This window comes from Chlamydomonas reinhardtii, chromosome 17, assembly GCF_000002595.2.
Source record: "Chlamydomonas reinhardtii strain CC-503 cw92 mt+ chromosome 17, whole genome shotgun sequence".
In the NCBI taxonomy this organism is placed as follows: Eukaryota; Viridiplantae; Chlorophyta; class Chlorophyceae; order Chlamydomonadales; family Chlamydomonadaceae; genus Chlamydomonas; species Chlamydomonas reinhardtii.
The window spans coordinates 979,720-994,983 of NC_057020.1; the positions used below are offsets into that span (position 1 = coordinate 979,720).

The 15,264-nt window shown below is 62.6% G+C and overlaps 3 protein-coding genes across 3 annotated transcripts; 1 reads left to right on the forward strand and 2 right to left on the reverse strand.

Moving 5' to 3' along the window:
- Positions 1 to 1,746: 1,746 nt before the first annotated feature.
- CHLRE_17g703151v5 (uncharacterized protein) lies at positions 1,747 to 4,642 on the reverse strand. The gene has a single exon (XM_043071950.1). The coding sequence runs from the start codon at positions 4,403 to 4,405 to the stop codon at positions 4,223 to 4,225; it is 183 nt and encodes a 60-aa protein (XP_042914409.1). The 5' UTR covers positions 4,406 to 4,642; the 3' UTR covers positions 1,747 to 4,222.
- A 1,310-nt stretch (positions 4,643 to 5,952) lies between these two features.
- Positions 5,953 to 10,464, forward strand: CHLRE_17g703176v5 (uncharacterized protein). The gene is made up of 9 exons (XM_043071951.1): positions 5,953 to 6,347; positions 6,581 to 6,691; positions 6,930 to 7,040; positions 7,213 to 7,299; positions 7,828 to 7,929; positions 8,716 to 8,847; positions 9,258 to 9,325; positions 9,538 to 9,598; positions 9,854 to 10,464. Exons 1-9 carry the CDS (start codon positions 6,111 to 6,113, stop codon positions 9,905 to 9,907), a joined length of 963 nt encoding a protein of 320 aa, XP_042914410.1. The 5' UTR covers positions 5,953 to 6,110; the 3' UTR covers positions 9,908 to 10,464.
- A 292-nt stretch (positions 10,465 to 10,756) lies between these two features.
- Positions 10,757 to 14,982, reverse strand: CHLRE_17g703200v5 (uncharacterized protein). The gene is made up of 7 exons (XM_001691533.2): positions 14,579 to 14,982; positions 14,152 to 14,253; positions 13,659 to 13,759; positions 13,344 to 13,426; positions 12,860 to 12,969; positions 12,291 to 12,497; positions 10,757 to 12,023 (listed from the first exon to the last, which is right to left on the reverse strand). The coding sequence occupies exons 1-7, from the start codon at positions 14,777 to 14,779 to the stop codon at positions 11,796 to 11,798; spliced, it is 1,032 nt and encodes a 343-aa protein (XP_001691585.2). The 5' UTR covers positions 14,780 to 14,982; the 3' UTR covers positions 10,757 to 11,795.
- Positions 14,983 to 15,264: the final 282 nt, after the last annotated feature.

Sequence of the window (15,264 nt, forward strand, 5' to 3'; positions counted from 1 at the left end):
CGCCCTCCCCGCTGCTTGCGTTCCGTGCCTGGCCCTCGACAGCGCTCCCAGGCGTCCGGCGGCAGCCCGTGCCAGCCAAGGAAATGCCCAAATCCACCCCCACACACGCCCCTGCACCCCCACCCTCCCCAAGCGCCGTCCAAGCCGCTCCCACCTCCTCCCCCCCCCTCCAAATTGCTCCGGGGGGATGCGTCAGCATCCCGTCATGTTCCCGGAGCAAAGCGAAGGGATGTGCCGCCCTCAAAACTGTCCGTGCGTGCGTGCGTCTGTGCGTATACGGCACAATCCCGAGGGCGCTCGCCCTTCCACTCGCCGGGGCCGCGCGGCCGCCGGTGATATGCAGTATTGTAGCACCCGCATACTAGATATGCACGATATCAAAAATGGGGGCGCGGCGCCGGCCGCGCGCGGAGAAAAAAGGTCGCGACGGTTTCGCGAGCATAAAAACGTTGCGAGCGGTTCCGCGCGCACTCCGGCGCGAGCTCGCACCGATATGTGCATAATGTGAATTCAACATATCATTTACTGATATACAATCGCATCAGCGGGGCGCCGGGCGGTCGGGAGAGCGAGTTCAGGAACGATGCTCGACAAATTTCCAGAAGCTGCCTCGCGCCGGGCTGCTCGCCCGGCCTCCAGCCCAGCGCCGCTCGGTGTCGAGACATTGATAGAAGCGTTTGGGCCGCTCGGCAGGCTCGGGCAGCGCAGTTCGCCGCGTCGGCATTTTTAGCATTTCCCGCGCCGAGGTCGGCGCCGCAGCCGCGTGAAGCTGCCGTTGGGTCGCAAGTGTTGCGAAGATATCAATTGCAGCGCGTTAAGGTCGCTCGGGACGCATTCCAAGCACTTCTGCACTTGCACACACGTTCGCCCGTTCCCCGCTTCCACCCCGTGGGCACCCGCGCTCAGAACAGGAGACCCACAACACCGCGCGCCCTCCCCGCTGCCTGCGTTCCGTGCCTGGCCCTCGACAGCGCTCCCAAGCGTCCGGCGGCAGCCCGTGCCAGCCAAGGAAATGCCAAAACCCACCCCCACACACGCCCCTGCACCCCCACCTCCCCAAGCGCCGTCCAAGCTACCCCAACCTCCCCGCCCCCCCTCCAAATTGCTCCGGGGGGATGCGTCAGCATCCCGTCATGTTGCGGAGGGATGTGTCGCCCTCAAAATTTCACTGCGTGCGTGCGTCTGTGCGCCCGTACTCCCATGCAAAACGCGCTCGCCCCTCCGCTCGCCGCGGCCGCGCGGCCGCCGGTGATATGCAGTGTTGTAGCACTCGCACATAGATGTGATAGTATATAAAAAGCGCGGGGCGCGGCGCCGGCCGCGCACGGAGAAAAAAGGTCGCGACGGTTTCGCGAGCATAAAAACGTTGCGAGCGGTCCCGCGCGCACTCCGGCGCGAGTCCGCGCCGATATGTGCATAATGTGAATTCAACATATCATTTACTGATATACAATCGCATCAACGGGGCGCCGGGCGATCGGGAGAGCGAGTTTGGGAACGATGCTCGGCAAATTTCCAGAAGCTGCCTCGCGCCGGGCTGCTCGCCCGGCCTCCAACCCAGCGCCGCTGGGTGTCGAGACATTGATAGAAGCGTTTGGGCCGCTCAGCGGGCTCGGGCGGCATAGTTCGCCCAGTCGGCATTTTTAGCATTTCCCGCGCCAAGGTCTGCGCCGCGGCCGCACGAAGCTGCCGCTGGGTCGCAAGTGTTGCGAAGATATCAGTTGCAGAGCGTTAAGGTCACTCGGCGCGCACTCCGAGCACTTCCGCACTTGCACACGCGTTCGCCCGTTCCCCGCTTTCACCCCATGGGCACCCGCGCACAGAACAGGAAACCCACAACACCGCGCGCCCTCCCCGCTGCCTGCGTTCGACGCCTGGCCCTCCAGAGCACTCCCAGGCGTCCAGCGGCAGCCCGTGCCAGCCAAGACAATGCCCAAACCCACCCCCACACACACCCCCGCACCCCCCACCTCCCCAAGCGCAGTCCAAGCTACACCAACCTCCCCGCCCCCCCTCCAAATTGCTCCGGGGGGATGCGTCAGCATCCCGTCATGTTGCGGAGGAATGTGTCGCCTCCAAAACTGTGCGTTCCCGGAGCAATCTGCAGATTGCGGAGGAATGTGTCGCCTCCAAAACTGTGCGTCTGTCTGTCTGTGCGTGCGTATACGGCACAATCCCGAGGGCGCTCGCCCTTCCGCTCGCCGCGGCCGCGCGGCCGGCGGTGATATGCAGTGTTGTAGCACTCGCATACTAGATATGCACGATATCAAAAATGGGGGCGCGGCGCCGGCCGCGCGCGGAGAAAACAGGTCGCGACGGTTTCGCGAGCATAAAAACGTTGCGAGCGGTCCCGCGCGCACTCCGGCGCGAGCCCGCGCCGATATGTGCATAATATGAATTCAACATATCATTTACTGATATACAATCGCATCAGCGGGGCGCCGGGCGATCGGGAGAGCGAGTTTGGGAACAATGCTCGGCAAATTTCCAGAAGCTGCCTCGCGCCAGGCTGCTCGCCCGGCCTCCAGCCCAACACCGGTCGGTGTCGAGACATTAATAGAAGCGTTTGGGCCGGCCAGCAGGCTCGGGCGGCATAGTTCACCGCGTCGGCATTTTTAGCATTTCCCACGCCGAGGTCTGCGCCGCGGCCGCACGAAGCTGCCGTTGGGTCGCAAGTGTTGCGAAGATATCAATTGCAGCGCGTTAAGGTCACTCGGCGCGCACTCCGAGCAGTGCTTCCGCGCCTGCACACGCCTTCCCCTTTCCACCCTGCCACCCCGTGGGCACCCGCGCTCAGAACGGCGGACCCACAACACCGCGCGCCCTCCCCGCTGCTTGCCTTCCGTGCCTGGCCCTCGACAGCGCTCCCAGGCGTCCGGCGGCAGCCCATGCCAGCCAAGGAAATGCCAGCCAAACCCACCCCCACACACGCCCCTGCACCCCCACCCTCCCCAAGCGCCGTCCAAGCTACCTCAACCTCCCCCCCCCTCCAAATTGCTCCGGGGGGATGCGTCAGCATCCCGTCATGTCTGTCTGTCTGTGCGTGCGTATACGGCACAATCCCGAGGGCGCTCGCCCTTCCGCTCGCCGCGGCCGCGCGGCCGGCGGTGATATGCAGTGTTGTAGCACTCGCATACTAGATATGCACGATATCAAAAATGGGGGCGCGGCGCCGGCCGCGCGCGGAGAAAACAGGTCGCGACGGTTTCGCGAGCATAAAAACGTTGCGAGCGGTCCCGCGCGCACTCCGGCGCGAGCCCGCGCCGATATGTGCATAATATGAATTCAACATATCATTTACTGATATACAATCGCATCAGCGGGGCGCCGGGCGATCGGGAGAGCGAGTTTGGGAACAATGCTCGGCAAATTTCCAGAAGCTGCCTCGCGCCAGGCTGCTCGCCCGGCCTCCAGCCCAACACCGGTCGGTGTCGAGACATTAATAGAAGCGTTTGGGCCGGCCAGCAGGCTCGGGCGGCATAGTTCACCGCGTCGGCATTTTTAGCATTTCCCACGCCGAGGTCTGCGCCGCGGCCGCACGAAGCTGCCGTTGGGTCGCAAGTGTTGCGAAGATATCAATTGCAGCGCGTTAAGGTCACTCGGCGCGCACTCCGAGCAGTGCTTCCGCGCCTGCACACGCCTTCCCCTTTCCACCCTGCCACCCCGTGGGCACCCGCGCTCAGAACGGCGGACCCACAACACCGCGCGCCCTCCCCGCTGCTTGCCTTCCGTGCCTGGCCCTCGACAGCGCTCCCAGGCGTCCGGCGGCAGCCCATGCCAGCCAAGGAAATGCCAGCCAAACCCACCCCCACACACGCCCCTGCACCCCCACCCTCCCCAAGCGCCGTCCAAGCTACCTCAACCTCCCCCCCCCTCCAAATTGCTCCGGGGGGATGCGTCAGCATCCCGTCATGTCGCCCTCAAAAGTTCACTGCGTGCGTCTGTCTGTGCGCCCGTACACGATGCAGGGTCAAAATTTTGAATTCTTCTCGGCGCAGCCGCGCGGCCGGCCGCCGAGCGCGGGGGCGCAGCACTCGCATTATAGATATGCACGATATTAAAAAAGCGGGGCGCGGCGCCGGCCGCGCGCGGAGAAAAAAGGTCGCGACGGTTTCGCGAGCGTAAAAACGTTGCGAGCGGTCCCGCGCGCACTCCGGCGCGAGCTCGCGCCGATATGTGCATACTATGAATTCAACATATCATTTACTGATATACAATCGCATCAGCGGGGCGCCGGGCGGCCGGGACAGCGAGTTCGGAAGTGGTGCTCGGCAAACTTCCAGAAGCTGCCTCGCGCCGGGCTGCTCGCCCGGCCTCCAGCCCAGCGCCGCTCGGTGTCGAGACATTGATAGAAGCGTTTGGGCCGCTCAGCGGGCTCGGGCGGCATAGTTCGCCGAGTCGGCATTTTTAGAATTTCCCACGCCGAGGTCTGCGCCACAGCTGCGTGAAGCTGCCGCTAGGTCACAAATGCTGCGAAGATATCTATTGCAGCGCGTTAAGGTCGCTCGGCACGCATTCCGAGCAGTTCTGCACTTGCACAACACGTTCGCCCGTGGGCACCCGCGCTCAGAACAGGAGACCCACACAACACCGCACGCCCTCCCCGCTGCTTGCGTTCCGTGCCTGGCCCTCGACAGCGCTCCCAGGCGTCCGGCGGCAGCCCGTGCCAGCCAAGGAAATGCCCAAACCCACCCCCACACACGCCCCTGCACCCCCACCCTCCCCAAGCGCCGTCCAAGCTACCCCAACCTCTCCCCCCCCTCCAATTTGCTCCGGGGGGATGCGTCAGCATCCCGTCATGTTGCGGAGGGATGAGTCGCTTCCAAAACTGTGCGTCTGTGCGTCTCTGCGTGCGTATACGGCACAATCCCGAGGGCGCTCGCCCTTCCGCTCGCCGCGGCCGCGCGGCCGCCGGTGATATGCAGTGTTGTAGCACTCGCATACTATATATGCACGATATCAAAAATGGGGGCGCGGCGCCGGCCGCGCGCGGAGAAAACAGGTCGCGACGGTTTCGCGAGCATAAAAACTTTGCGAGCGGTCCCGCGCGCACTCCGGCGCGAGCTCGCGCCGATATGTGCATAATGTGAATTCAACATATCATTTACTGATATACAATCGCATCAGCGGGGCGCCGGGCGATCGGGAGAGCGACTTTGGGAACGATGCTCGACAAATTTCCAGAAGCTGCCTCGCGCCGCGTTGCGCGCCCGGCCTCCTGCCCAGCGCCGCTCAATGTCGAGACATTCATAGAAGCGTTTGGGCCGGTCAGCGGGCTCGGGCGGCATAGTTCACCGCGTCGGCATTTTTAGCATTTCCCGCGCCGAGGTCTGCGCCGCGGCCGCACGAAGCTGCCGTTGGGTCGCAATTGTTGCGAAGATATTAGTTGCAGCGCGTTAAGGTCGCTCGGCGCGCATTCCGAGCACTTCCGCACTTGCACACGCGTTCGCCCGTTCCCCGTTTTCACCCCGTGGGCACCCGCGCTCAGAACAGGAGACCCACACAACACCGCACGCCCTCCCCGCTGCTTGCGTTCCGTGCCTGGCCGTCGACAGCGCTCCCAGGCGTCCGGCGGCAGCCCGTGCCAGCCAAGGAAATGCCCAAACCCACCCCCACACACGCCCCTGCACCCCCACCCTCCCCAAGCGCCGCCCAAGCTACCTCAACCTCCCGCCCCCTCCAAATTGCTCCGGGGGGATGCGTCAGCATCCCGTCATGTATTTATGGGGGTCCTGGTTATCAGGTGCTTTAAGCTGCAATGGAGGACCGGACGCTTTCGCTCGCGGCCTTCCCGGCCAGTTATGACCCACCCCGACCCACGGGCCTCTCAGGACTTCTCGCGCCCTGCCGAGAAGGCCGGCGGAATGGCGGGCGCGGCCCCGGGCCACATAAAACCCAGCCGCACCTATTACCGCAACACAACAACACACAAAGCCATCAGTCTCAAGGTAGGAATACCCTGCCAGACACGAGGGCATTTCAATTTTGTCACAGCGACCGGTCAATCTTCTGTCTCTTCGCCGCTCGCCAACAACCAACGCCGACCCTTCGACTGTTCGACAGCGCCTTCACAGTTCCGAACGTTTCACGCCTCTCCTAGGCGCAGCAACATGTGGCATCATACCCCGCCATCGCCCTCCCCATGTGCGGCCAGCCTCCTCCTCGCCGCCTTCCTGGCCCTGACAGCTGCAGCCGCCGGCTCCGTGGCGGCGGCTCCCGTGGGTGCTGCTGCTACAGCCACGGGCGGCGGGCGGCGCATGCTGCTGCAGAGCTACAGCAACGGCGGCGGCAGTAGCGGCAGTAGCAGAAGCACGGACGGCGAGGGCGGCGGGGGCCTGCAGCAGCAGGTGAAGGGGGAGTCGGGTCTGACATGGGGGACGTGGCCTGCTCCTGACCCCTCAACCATTAGCCCTACTCACGCACAAACCTAGGATCACAGGATGCCTTGTGCGTCGTGACCTTTTAATGCATGCCGCATCATCTGTCGCGCCCGCACGTCCACATCCACACATTGCTGCAGCCACAGCCACTCGCCTTTGCCCCCTCCGCCTGGCGCACACCACCCGGTTGTCTGTCGCAGGCCGATCCCTCCTCCCCGCCACCTCCGCCACCGCCGGCTCCCCCTTCTGCGGTGTCGCTGCCGCCACTGCCGTACAGTTATGACGCCCTGGAGCCCGTCATCTCATCACAGGTGGGCGACTGACTGACTGACTTGAGGTGCATGTGTATGTGGTCGGGCGGGAGTGGGAGACCACGGTCGGGGCTTTTGTGCGCCCGCCCACCTGCCCATTCGCCCACCCACCTTGACGACCTCCCGCCTCCCACCTGCCGCCCACCCGCCCGCACCCCTCGCCATCTCCCGTATCACAACTCCCCACCATCACAACTCCCCACGACCATCATGACTCCCCCCTCGTCACCGCCGTCAGATCATGCGCCTGCACCACGACACGCACGAGGGCGGGTACGCCGCCCGCACCGGCGACCTGGTGGCCCAGCTGCCGCCCGACCGCCGCAACGTCACACAGCTGCTCACGCAGGTGTGTGTGTGGGGGGGGCGGGAGAGGTGGTTGGGGGTGGCGGGGGCTGAGGCGGCTGCACACGGTGGATGGACAATGTGCGCTGCATACAGACTGCTGCATGCAGGCACCCTGCGCGCCCCTGCGTGATTGTCCCCTTCCTCCCCCTCTCCCGCTCCCTCTGTCCCCACAGGTGGGCAGCGGGTTCCTGCCTGCCGCGCAGGAGACCACCCTGCGCAACCAGGGCGGCGGGCTGTGGAACCACGAGCTGTTCTGGAAGGTGGGGAAGAGGAGCGGGAAGAGGGGGCGGGCGGGGGGAGGAAGGACAGGCAGAAGGCGGGCAGGGGAGGGAAGGGGAGGAAAGGAGAGAATGCGGTACGCAGAAGGAAATGAAAGGGAAAGGCCAAGGCGAAAGGTGGCGAACCTACCGGCTGCACACCTCATTGCAGCCGGCTCTCAGTGACACAGCCCTCAACAGAGGCCAGTCAACTGACTCGCACACGCACACGCACACACACACACACACACACACACACACACACACACACACACACACACACACACACACACACACACACACACACACACACACACACACACACACACACACACACACACACACACACACACACACACACACACACACACACACACACACACACACACACACACACACACACACACACACACACACACACACACACACACACACACACACACACACACACACACACACACACACACACACACACACACACACACACACACACACACACGCCGCCCTCCCCGTCAACCCCTTGCTCACCAGGTGATGGCCTCCCCCGGCTCCGCCCCCACCTCCCGCGCCAACATATCGCCGGGCCTGCAGTCCGCCATCGACGCTGCGTTCGGGTCCGTGGATGCCATGCTGGTGAGGGCGGGGCGAGGCGGACGGGCAGGCAGGCTCCGCACGCATTGCTTGTGGATGTGTGTGTATGTGTATGTGTGTGTGTGTTAAAGAGCACAAGGAGAACGTTGCGCAAAGACAGTGTATGTGTGTGTGTTAAAAAACGAAACGAAAGCCCGCCCAATGACGCGACGGAGTTACTTACCGATACCCACCATTTTTACCGAGCGTCGCGTGACTGTCGTGACCCAGGTAGTCATACTTACCCGCGATAAGCCTGGAACCCCACGGGCGACCATTCGGCCTGACCCCGCGATGCATCTGTATGCGTCCATGCTCCGCACCCTGGGCGCGCTAAACAACGTTTACCCAGCACGCCTAATTCCCAGATTCCCGCCCGCTGGTCGTAGTCGAGCTCACCTATAGGCAAAGGTGGAAGCATGGGCATAGGGCGGCAGCGAGGAAGTGTCACGGGCATGTGAATGGCAACGGCGATAAGAGAGGCGGCGTGCAGCAGACAAGCTAGGTATCACGCGTCCCAAATCCCGCCCACTAAGTACAATAACACTATTGGAAGAGGGCGAGTTAGCGGTGGCACTGCGACTAAACGGGGTCGAGGCGGCATGGGGGACGTGGCGGGCGGCGGTTGCAGCGTTTCCAGACGCGTGTCAAGCGTGTGTGTGTGTGTGTGAACATCGTACATGTGCAACAGGTTGCGTGCGTTTGTTTTGTACCGCCGCCGCAAGCACGCTGCTGCACCCACGCCGCAATCAGGCCTGTTGCCATCCGCCGCCGCCTCCATGTGCACAGGCTCGGCTCAAGGCCTCCGCCGACGCCGTGTTTGGCAGCGGCTGGGCCTGGGTGTGTGTGCCCACAGGCGGCGGCAGGGGTGGCAGGCTGCAGCTGCTGGCCACAGCCAACCAGGACAACCCGCTCATGCAGGTACTTGACTGCGTGACTGCACGTGTGTGCGTGACTGCGTGCGTGCGTGCGTGCGTACGTGCGTGCATGTGTGTGTGTGTGTGTGTGTGTGTGTGTGTGTGTGTGTGTGTGTGTGTGTGTGTGCGTGTGTGGGTGCGTGTGCGCGTGAAGGTATCTAGCCTTGCAGATGGGGTTTGGGTTGCGCGGGCAACGCAGGTGCGGGACCCCAGCTGTAGACAGGCAAGTCATCCGCAACCGCTGCTGCACCGCGCACCGCCACGCATGCACCTGCCTACCGCCTGCCTCCCTTACACACGCACACACAAACACACACATTCATACACACACGCGCGCCCCGGCTCCTGGCCTGCCTACACCAGCACCTCGCCTTAATGCAGTTCTCACACACCTGATTACACGCGTCGTTGCAGGTGGTGATCAAGGAGCCGTGCGCTCCCATCCTGGGCCTTGACGTGTGGGAGCACGCCTACTACCTCCAGTGAGTGCGGCGCGGCTGTGTGCGCGGCTGTGCGTCTGCGGCTGTGCGCATTCGTCACACATTTTTAACATGCACGCGCACACCTGTGCCTGCACTCCTGCCCACTCATTGCACCACTATTACTCGTCACGTGTACACACGCACTCTCTCGGGCATTTTGCTTCGTTTCCTAACACGTACGCCCCCCCCCACACACACACGCACACACACAGGTACCAGGCCAAGCGGGCGGACTACACAAAGGCCTGGCAGCAGCTGATAAACTGGTCCGCGGTGCGTATGGGCGTGTATGTGTGAGTGCGCAGGTGTACATGTGCTAGGAAAGCAAAGGGGGAAGGGTGTACCAGTGTACGTGTGTAGGTGTGTGTGCCCGTGTATGTTCTCGTGTGTGCGTGGGTGTTGCCGCCATATGCAATCGTCCTGGCGGCGGCCGGGCTCTCAGGGTGGGATCAATGGGACCAACATTACGGCGCTGTGTGACTCGGGCACATCTGTCACGCCCCTTGCCCCCTTGCTCGCCGGCCCCAGGTGAGCTCCTTCTACGCGGCCGCTACGACTGGGGACCTCAGCTACAACATCTGAGGCCGCGGCGGCCGTGCGCAATGGATAGGCGTGCGTGATGAGAGAGGTGCGGTGCCGCGCACAGTCCTGAGAAACCCAGTCCTGAAAATTCAGAAACTGAGAAATCCAGAAACTGAGCACGTGATGCCGTGTTGTACTCTGGCTATGGGCATTTTTGCGAGAGGATTTAGATGGGACTGCCATGATGGATATGAACAGGTGGAGGCGGATATGATGAGAGGCTGAGAGGCCGAGGGACTAGAGAGAAGGGGATGTGGACATGTGGTTGAAGTGATAGGCGGGAATGAAGGATTGTTGGCACTGTGGGCAAGGGATGGACACAGCACTCGTATCTTCCTTCGTTCGGAACGAAATTGGCCCAAAAAGGCCTCTGGCGGACGATATTTTTTTGATCTTGACTTGGAATTTCGGCCAAAACGCACGGGATCTTGGGGGGTCTTTCGGCAAACAGACGAAGACATTTTTGGGATTTCGGCCACCTTTGGCCAAGGACAGGGGGTTCCAGCGGCTACTCCACGGCCGAAACCTGCGTGGCATATGGTAAGAACGCTCAAAGGGCTGTATCTATGGGTGTTGACGGCGGGAGACAGGGGTTCCCCTGGCGGGAGAGTGAGGTTGGGTCGGCGGGAAGCAGGGGAGGAGTGGGCGTGTCGTGTCGGCGTCGACATCGTGCGGGTCGGGGGCGGAGCCCCCGGAAAAATTTTGGGGGTGAACGAAGCGGCGGCAGCCTGTTTCGTCAACCAAACGAAGCCATTTTAAGGAATTCGGCCACTGACGCCGCCCCTGCCTTCGTAAGATACGAGCGCTGGATCATGGACATTTGGATGACTGGGGGTGGTGCCTGTCAATTCAGGCATGAGGCATTACGGTATGGCAGCGGCGGTGCATGTGTGTGTTAAAAAGCACAAGGAGAACATAGCGCAAAGACAGTGTATTCGATGCAGCAAAGCAACGGTTTACGGTGTGTGCATATGTGTGTCAGTACAGGCGGCGGCATCGGTGTGCCGTACCTCCCCGGGCTGGGGGACCCGACCAACTTAATTGTTGTGTGTGGGTACAAGGTGGTGAGCACGACGCCGGAAAACCCACATTGTGCAACATTAATAGGCATGTTCGACTATGAATGCGACATACAAGAAGGGACAGTCCGCCCAAGCAAGGTGCTAGTCAACTCCCAACAACGTCGACTGCTACCCCGTCAGCCTACGGGGTTAGATGCCTTGGCACGATATGCCCGCCCCTCCCATCCATCCGCCCTGCTGCTCGAAACCCTTCGAAAGCTCCAAATTGCTGGCTGCATGCATGGCCTTGGAAACCGTGCGCGCGCCTCAGACGCTGTTGTTAAGCCTGAACCCCCACATAGCTCCCTGCCGCCCACGCGAAAAATACGCCACACTCCGCATGCAGCAGACATGCACACACGGCAGACGTCCTTGGAGGTACTGCTTCCACTGGGGCGCAATGAAGCCCCTTTTGGCAAGCCCCGACTCGTCCTCTGCATCGGCAGTGGCCGGCGGCGGTTCCCGGCAGTGCCCCACTCGACAACCCACACAAGAAGCGCTGTGCAAACTCACTCCAGCCAAATCTTGGAGTCATGCCACCGCCTAACGTGCACTCTAACTGCATAATGATGTGCATACTACATGGAAAGCTTCCAGCAATGCAACAGCCGCGGCCAATGGCCACGGCTGCTGCCGCAGTTGTTAATCATGGCGTCACGATGTCCATCTCACGCACAACATGTCTTTTTGTTAGCGACAATCCATTTAACAAGCCACACCACGTTCGATACGGCAAGCGCTGCACGAAACATGCACATCAGCTCCCTCAATGCGAACCCCACTACCACTAGACAAGACTCTTCACACACGAGCGACGCGCAGGAGGCTCAGTGAGCGGCGATGATGCCGTTGCCTACCGTCACCGCCACGGTATCAGCTGGCACCGTCACCATTGGCTCCTTCACGGGAGAAGCCACCACCGGCTCCTTTGCGGGAGAAGCTGCCGCCGGCTCCTTCGCGGGAGAGGCCGCTGCTGCCGTCGCCGCCGCCATCGCTGCTGGCCCCGGCGCGGGCAGCTCCACCTCCGTCCACGGCCCAATGGTGGTCTTCATGTCCTGCAGCCGGGAGCAGTCGGGAGCAGTCGGGAGCAGTCGGGACAACAGCATCAGCATAAGAGTGTGGGGGCCAGCGGCAGTGCCTAGGAGGAGGCCGGGCCCCACACGACTCCACTGCACCTGCGCCGTCCGTCCCGTTCACCCGCGCCCTAGCCCTCCCGCAACCCAAACCCAAGCACTCCACGCCCCCGCGCCCGTCCACACGCCGCGATCCACGCCCCCGCACTCCACGCCCCCCGCGTCCGCTCCCATCCCGACCGCCCCCACCGTGCGCGCGCCCTTGCCGCCCAGGCAGGCGGGCAGGTTGTCCTCCGGGATGAGCTGCGTGATGGTGGGCATGTAGTCGGACCCCAGGATGATGATCTTGCGCCGCGTGCGCTCCTCCAGCATGGGGTTGACCACCGCCCAGATGAGGCGGAACACGGTGGGCGTGTTGATGATGAACATCTGGCCCAGCGACTCGCAGTAGTAGTCCTGCAGGAGAAGATCGATATTTATGAAGGTTATGAAGATAATGAGCGCGGGGATAGACGATGAACGCAGGGACATAAGATACAGACATGTTAATAAAATATGGTATCGTGTGTGCGCAGATCATGTAGGTGCAGGGCGGATGCGGCGACGCTTGGCTGGCAGCGCTGTGGTGCGTTTTGTCCCCGCAACCCGGCAAGAGCCGCTCGGCTTGGAAGAGGCCGCGTGCTTAGAACAGTGGAAGCCTGCCCGGGTGACCCCATCCGCACTGGCTACCGGCGGCTCTAGCCCTGGGAGTTTTTTGCACTTGCACCAGTCCATTGAGAGAGCTCAGGGTGTGCTCGGGCGCGCGCAGCGGCGCGCACCTGGTCAATGGCGGCGATCTTGGTCAGGATCTCGCGCGCGGCGTGTCCAAAGTTCTTCATCGACACGCCCTTCAGATCCAGGATCACGTTCTTGGTGATGATGGGCTTGCCTGCGGCGTGGCGTGCGGCGTGGCGTGCCATGGGAGTGGGTTGGAACAGCAGGGGAGAGCACGCGGAAGCTCGGGAAGGAAGGCAACACGCAGGGCGAGTCTTGTACGGACGGAGCCGCTTAGGGGTGCGGATTGGGACACGACGCCTCCGGGCCGCCACTGCCCCACCCACATCAAGCCGTGTTGCCACACGGTGCTGCCCCCTGCCCCGCCCGTTGCCCGTCCTTCACCCCCGGCCGCAGCTCCCAGCTGTCCGCCCCTGTGCGCCGACCCACATCCGCCCCGCGCTCCACCTTCCACCACCCGCCCCCAGCCCCCGGCACACGGCCGTGCGCGCACACACCGCTGCCGCTGCCCCTGCCCCGCCCACCCACCCGCCAGCAGGCTGCAGCGCGGCAGGATCTCCCGCTTGAGCCGCTCCCACTCCACAATGTGGTAGTCCATCAGCCGCTCCATGCTGGGGCGGCGGGCGCAGCAAAGCCGACACGGCAGGGCAGGATATGCCGGTTTAGGGGTTGCGAGCGCGCCGTGCCGCCAGCAGCACCCCTGCACACCCAGTACATCTGTTCCGCCGCTGCACGCCTGCCTCGCGGCCACCTGCCTCTGGCTCCCGCCTCGCGTGCCCACACCCCGCTGTACCGCTTTTCCAACCATCTTTGCAACCCCCCTCCCCCACACGCCTCCCCCACCTGGTGTGCTCCAGTATTTTGGCGGCGTCCGTGTGCCCCAACAACTCGATGTACAGCGGCCGCCCGAACTTGTCCGTCATGTGGTAGAAGTGCGGGTAGTGCTGCGGGTTGGGGGGTGGGGGTTGAAAGGCGGGCAGGTTGAGGTGTGTGTGCCCCTCAGGCTCAGGGCCGCGGGCCGACAACCGCCTGACCTGCAGCGAGCACGGCGCCATGTCCGCACCTGCGCCTGTCAAGCTCCGCATGTACTGGCTGTACTTCCAAATCCACATCATCCTTATCAAACCCACATCATTAAGAGAGGTCGCTCCGCCCTTAGCTTCAGCCGCCGCATCCACTGGCCCGCTTTCCCAAAGAGCACGCCGCTTCACGGCAATACGCTCTTCACGGCTTGCCGCTCTTCACGTCCTCTCGCGCCCCCGTGAATATGCAGGCATCCCCTTACCCGGACAAGCTGCGCCAAACCCACACCTCTCCCACATTCCGCACGCCCCACCTCGATGACTTGGTCCTCCTCCGGGAACGTGAACGTCTCGTACAACCGGTCCGTGCCGTGCTCCGCGCGCCACTTAGTCATGTTGGTGTACATTATCGTCGCCTGCGCGATCAGTTGACGCCCGATAGGTGGAGCGGCAACTACCGGCACAGGACAATTGCCACAGGCCACGCGCTGCGAGACGTCGCAAGTCTGGGTGGTTAGGGGCCCGCCGGCGGTCCTCGTGAACACGCAACAGCCTTTCCTCCGGCTGCCCCGTTTGCCGACTGCTGCCCCGCTGCCTGCCCTACTTAGCCCGCCCTTGACTTGCACAGCTGGACCTTAAGCTGGGGCAACCTGTCGTCCTCCTGCTGGGACCCGTTGCACTGGGCGGGTGTCACGCGGAGCGGCGTGTGCCGGTCTGGGCCCTTCACGGCGGACTCTTCACCTTGTTCACGTCCCACTGGCGGGCTTTAAGGAATCGTAGCAACGTGTAGCGGTCATCGTGGCCAACCAGTAGCTGCTTGGTGTCCGTCAAATGCGCCAAGAACTTGTCATGCGCTGCCTGTTGCTCCGGCGATAGGTTCAAGTACCAGAATGCCTCAACCTCCTTCTGCACCGGCTGCGGTGCGTGGCTGAAGAAGTGCATCCTCAGTGTTGTTCGTCGCAGCGGCCAGCACAGAGGCGAAGCCCGCTCAGACTTTCTAATTTGTTCGACTGGCAACCGAGTTCAAGAGGCAATAGAAGAATGTCAATAAAGGAGACGAGCGCAGGACTATTCAAGATAGGTCGCAGCAGTAGCACAGCGAGGGTAATACACAAATACAGCCTGTTTGTTTAAGGTCTGCCTTGCCGTGTGGTGCAGAGCTGCTGCTAATGCAATAATTCGCGGGGGGGAGTTGACGGATCCGCATCCTTCCCGCCCCGCGGTGCCGATGCACTCTTCCCGTGCTGCGCCCGCCCGTCACCCTGGACCCCCGGCGCCTGCTATATGCTTATACAAGCAAACAGCCTGTCTGTGCAGGGGTAGATTGCAAGAAGTTATTGGAAGTTACACCCATGAAGTGCACTAATACGAAGACCAGTCTAGGCTTGTGTCACCGCACCCGGAGTGTGACCTCCAGGCTCACTAGC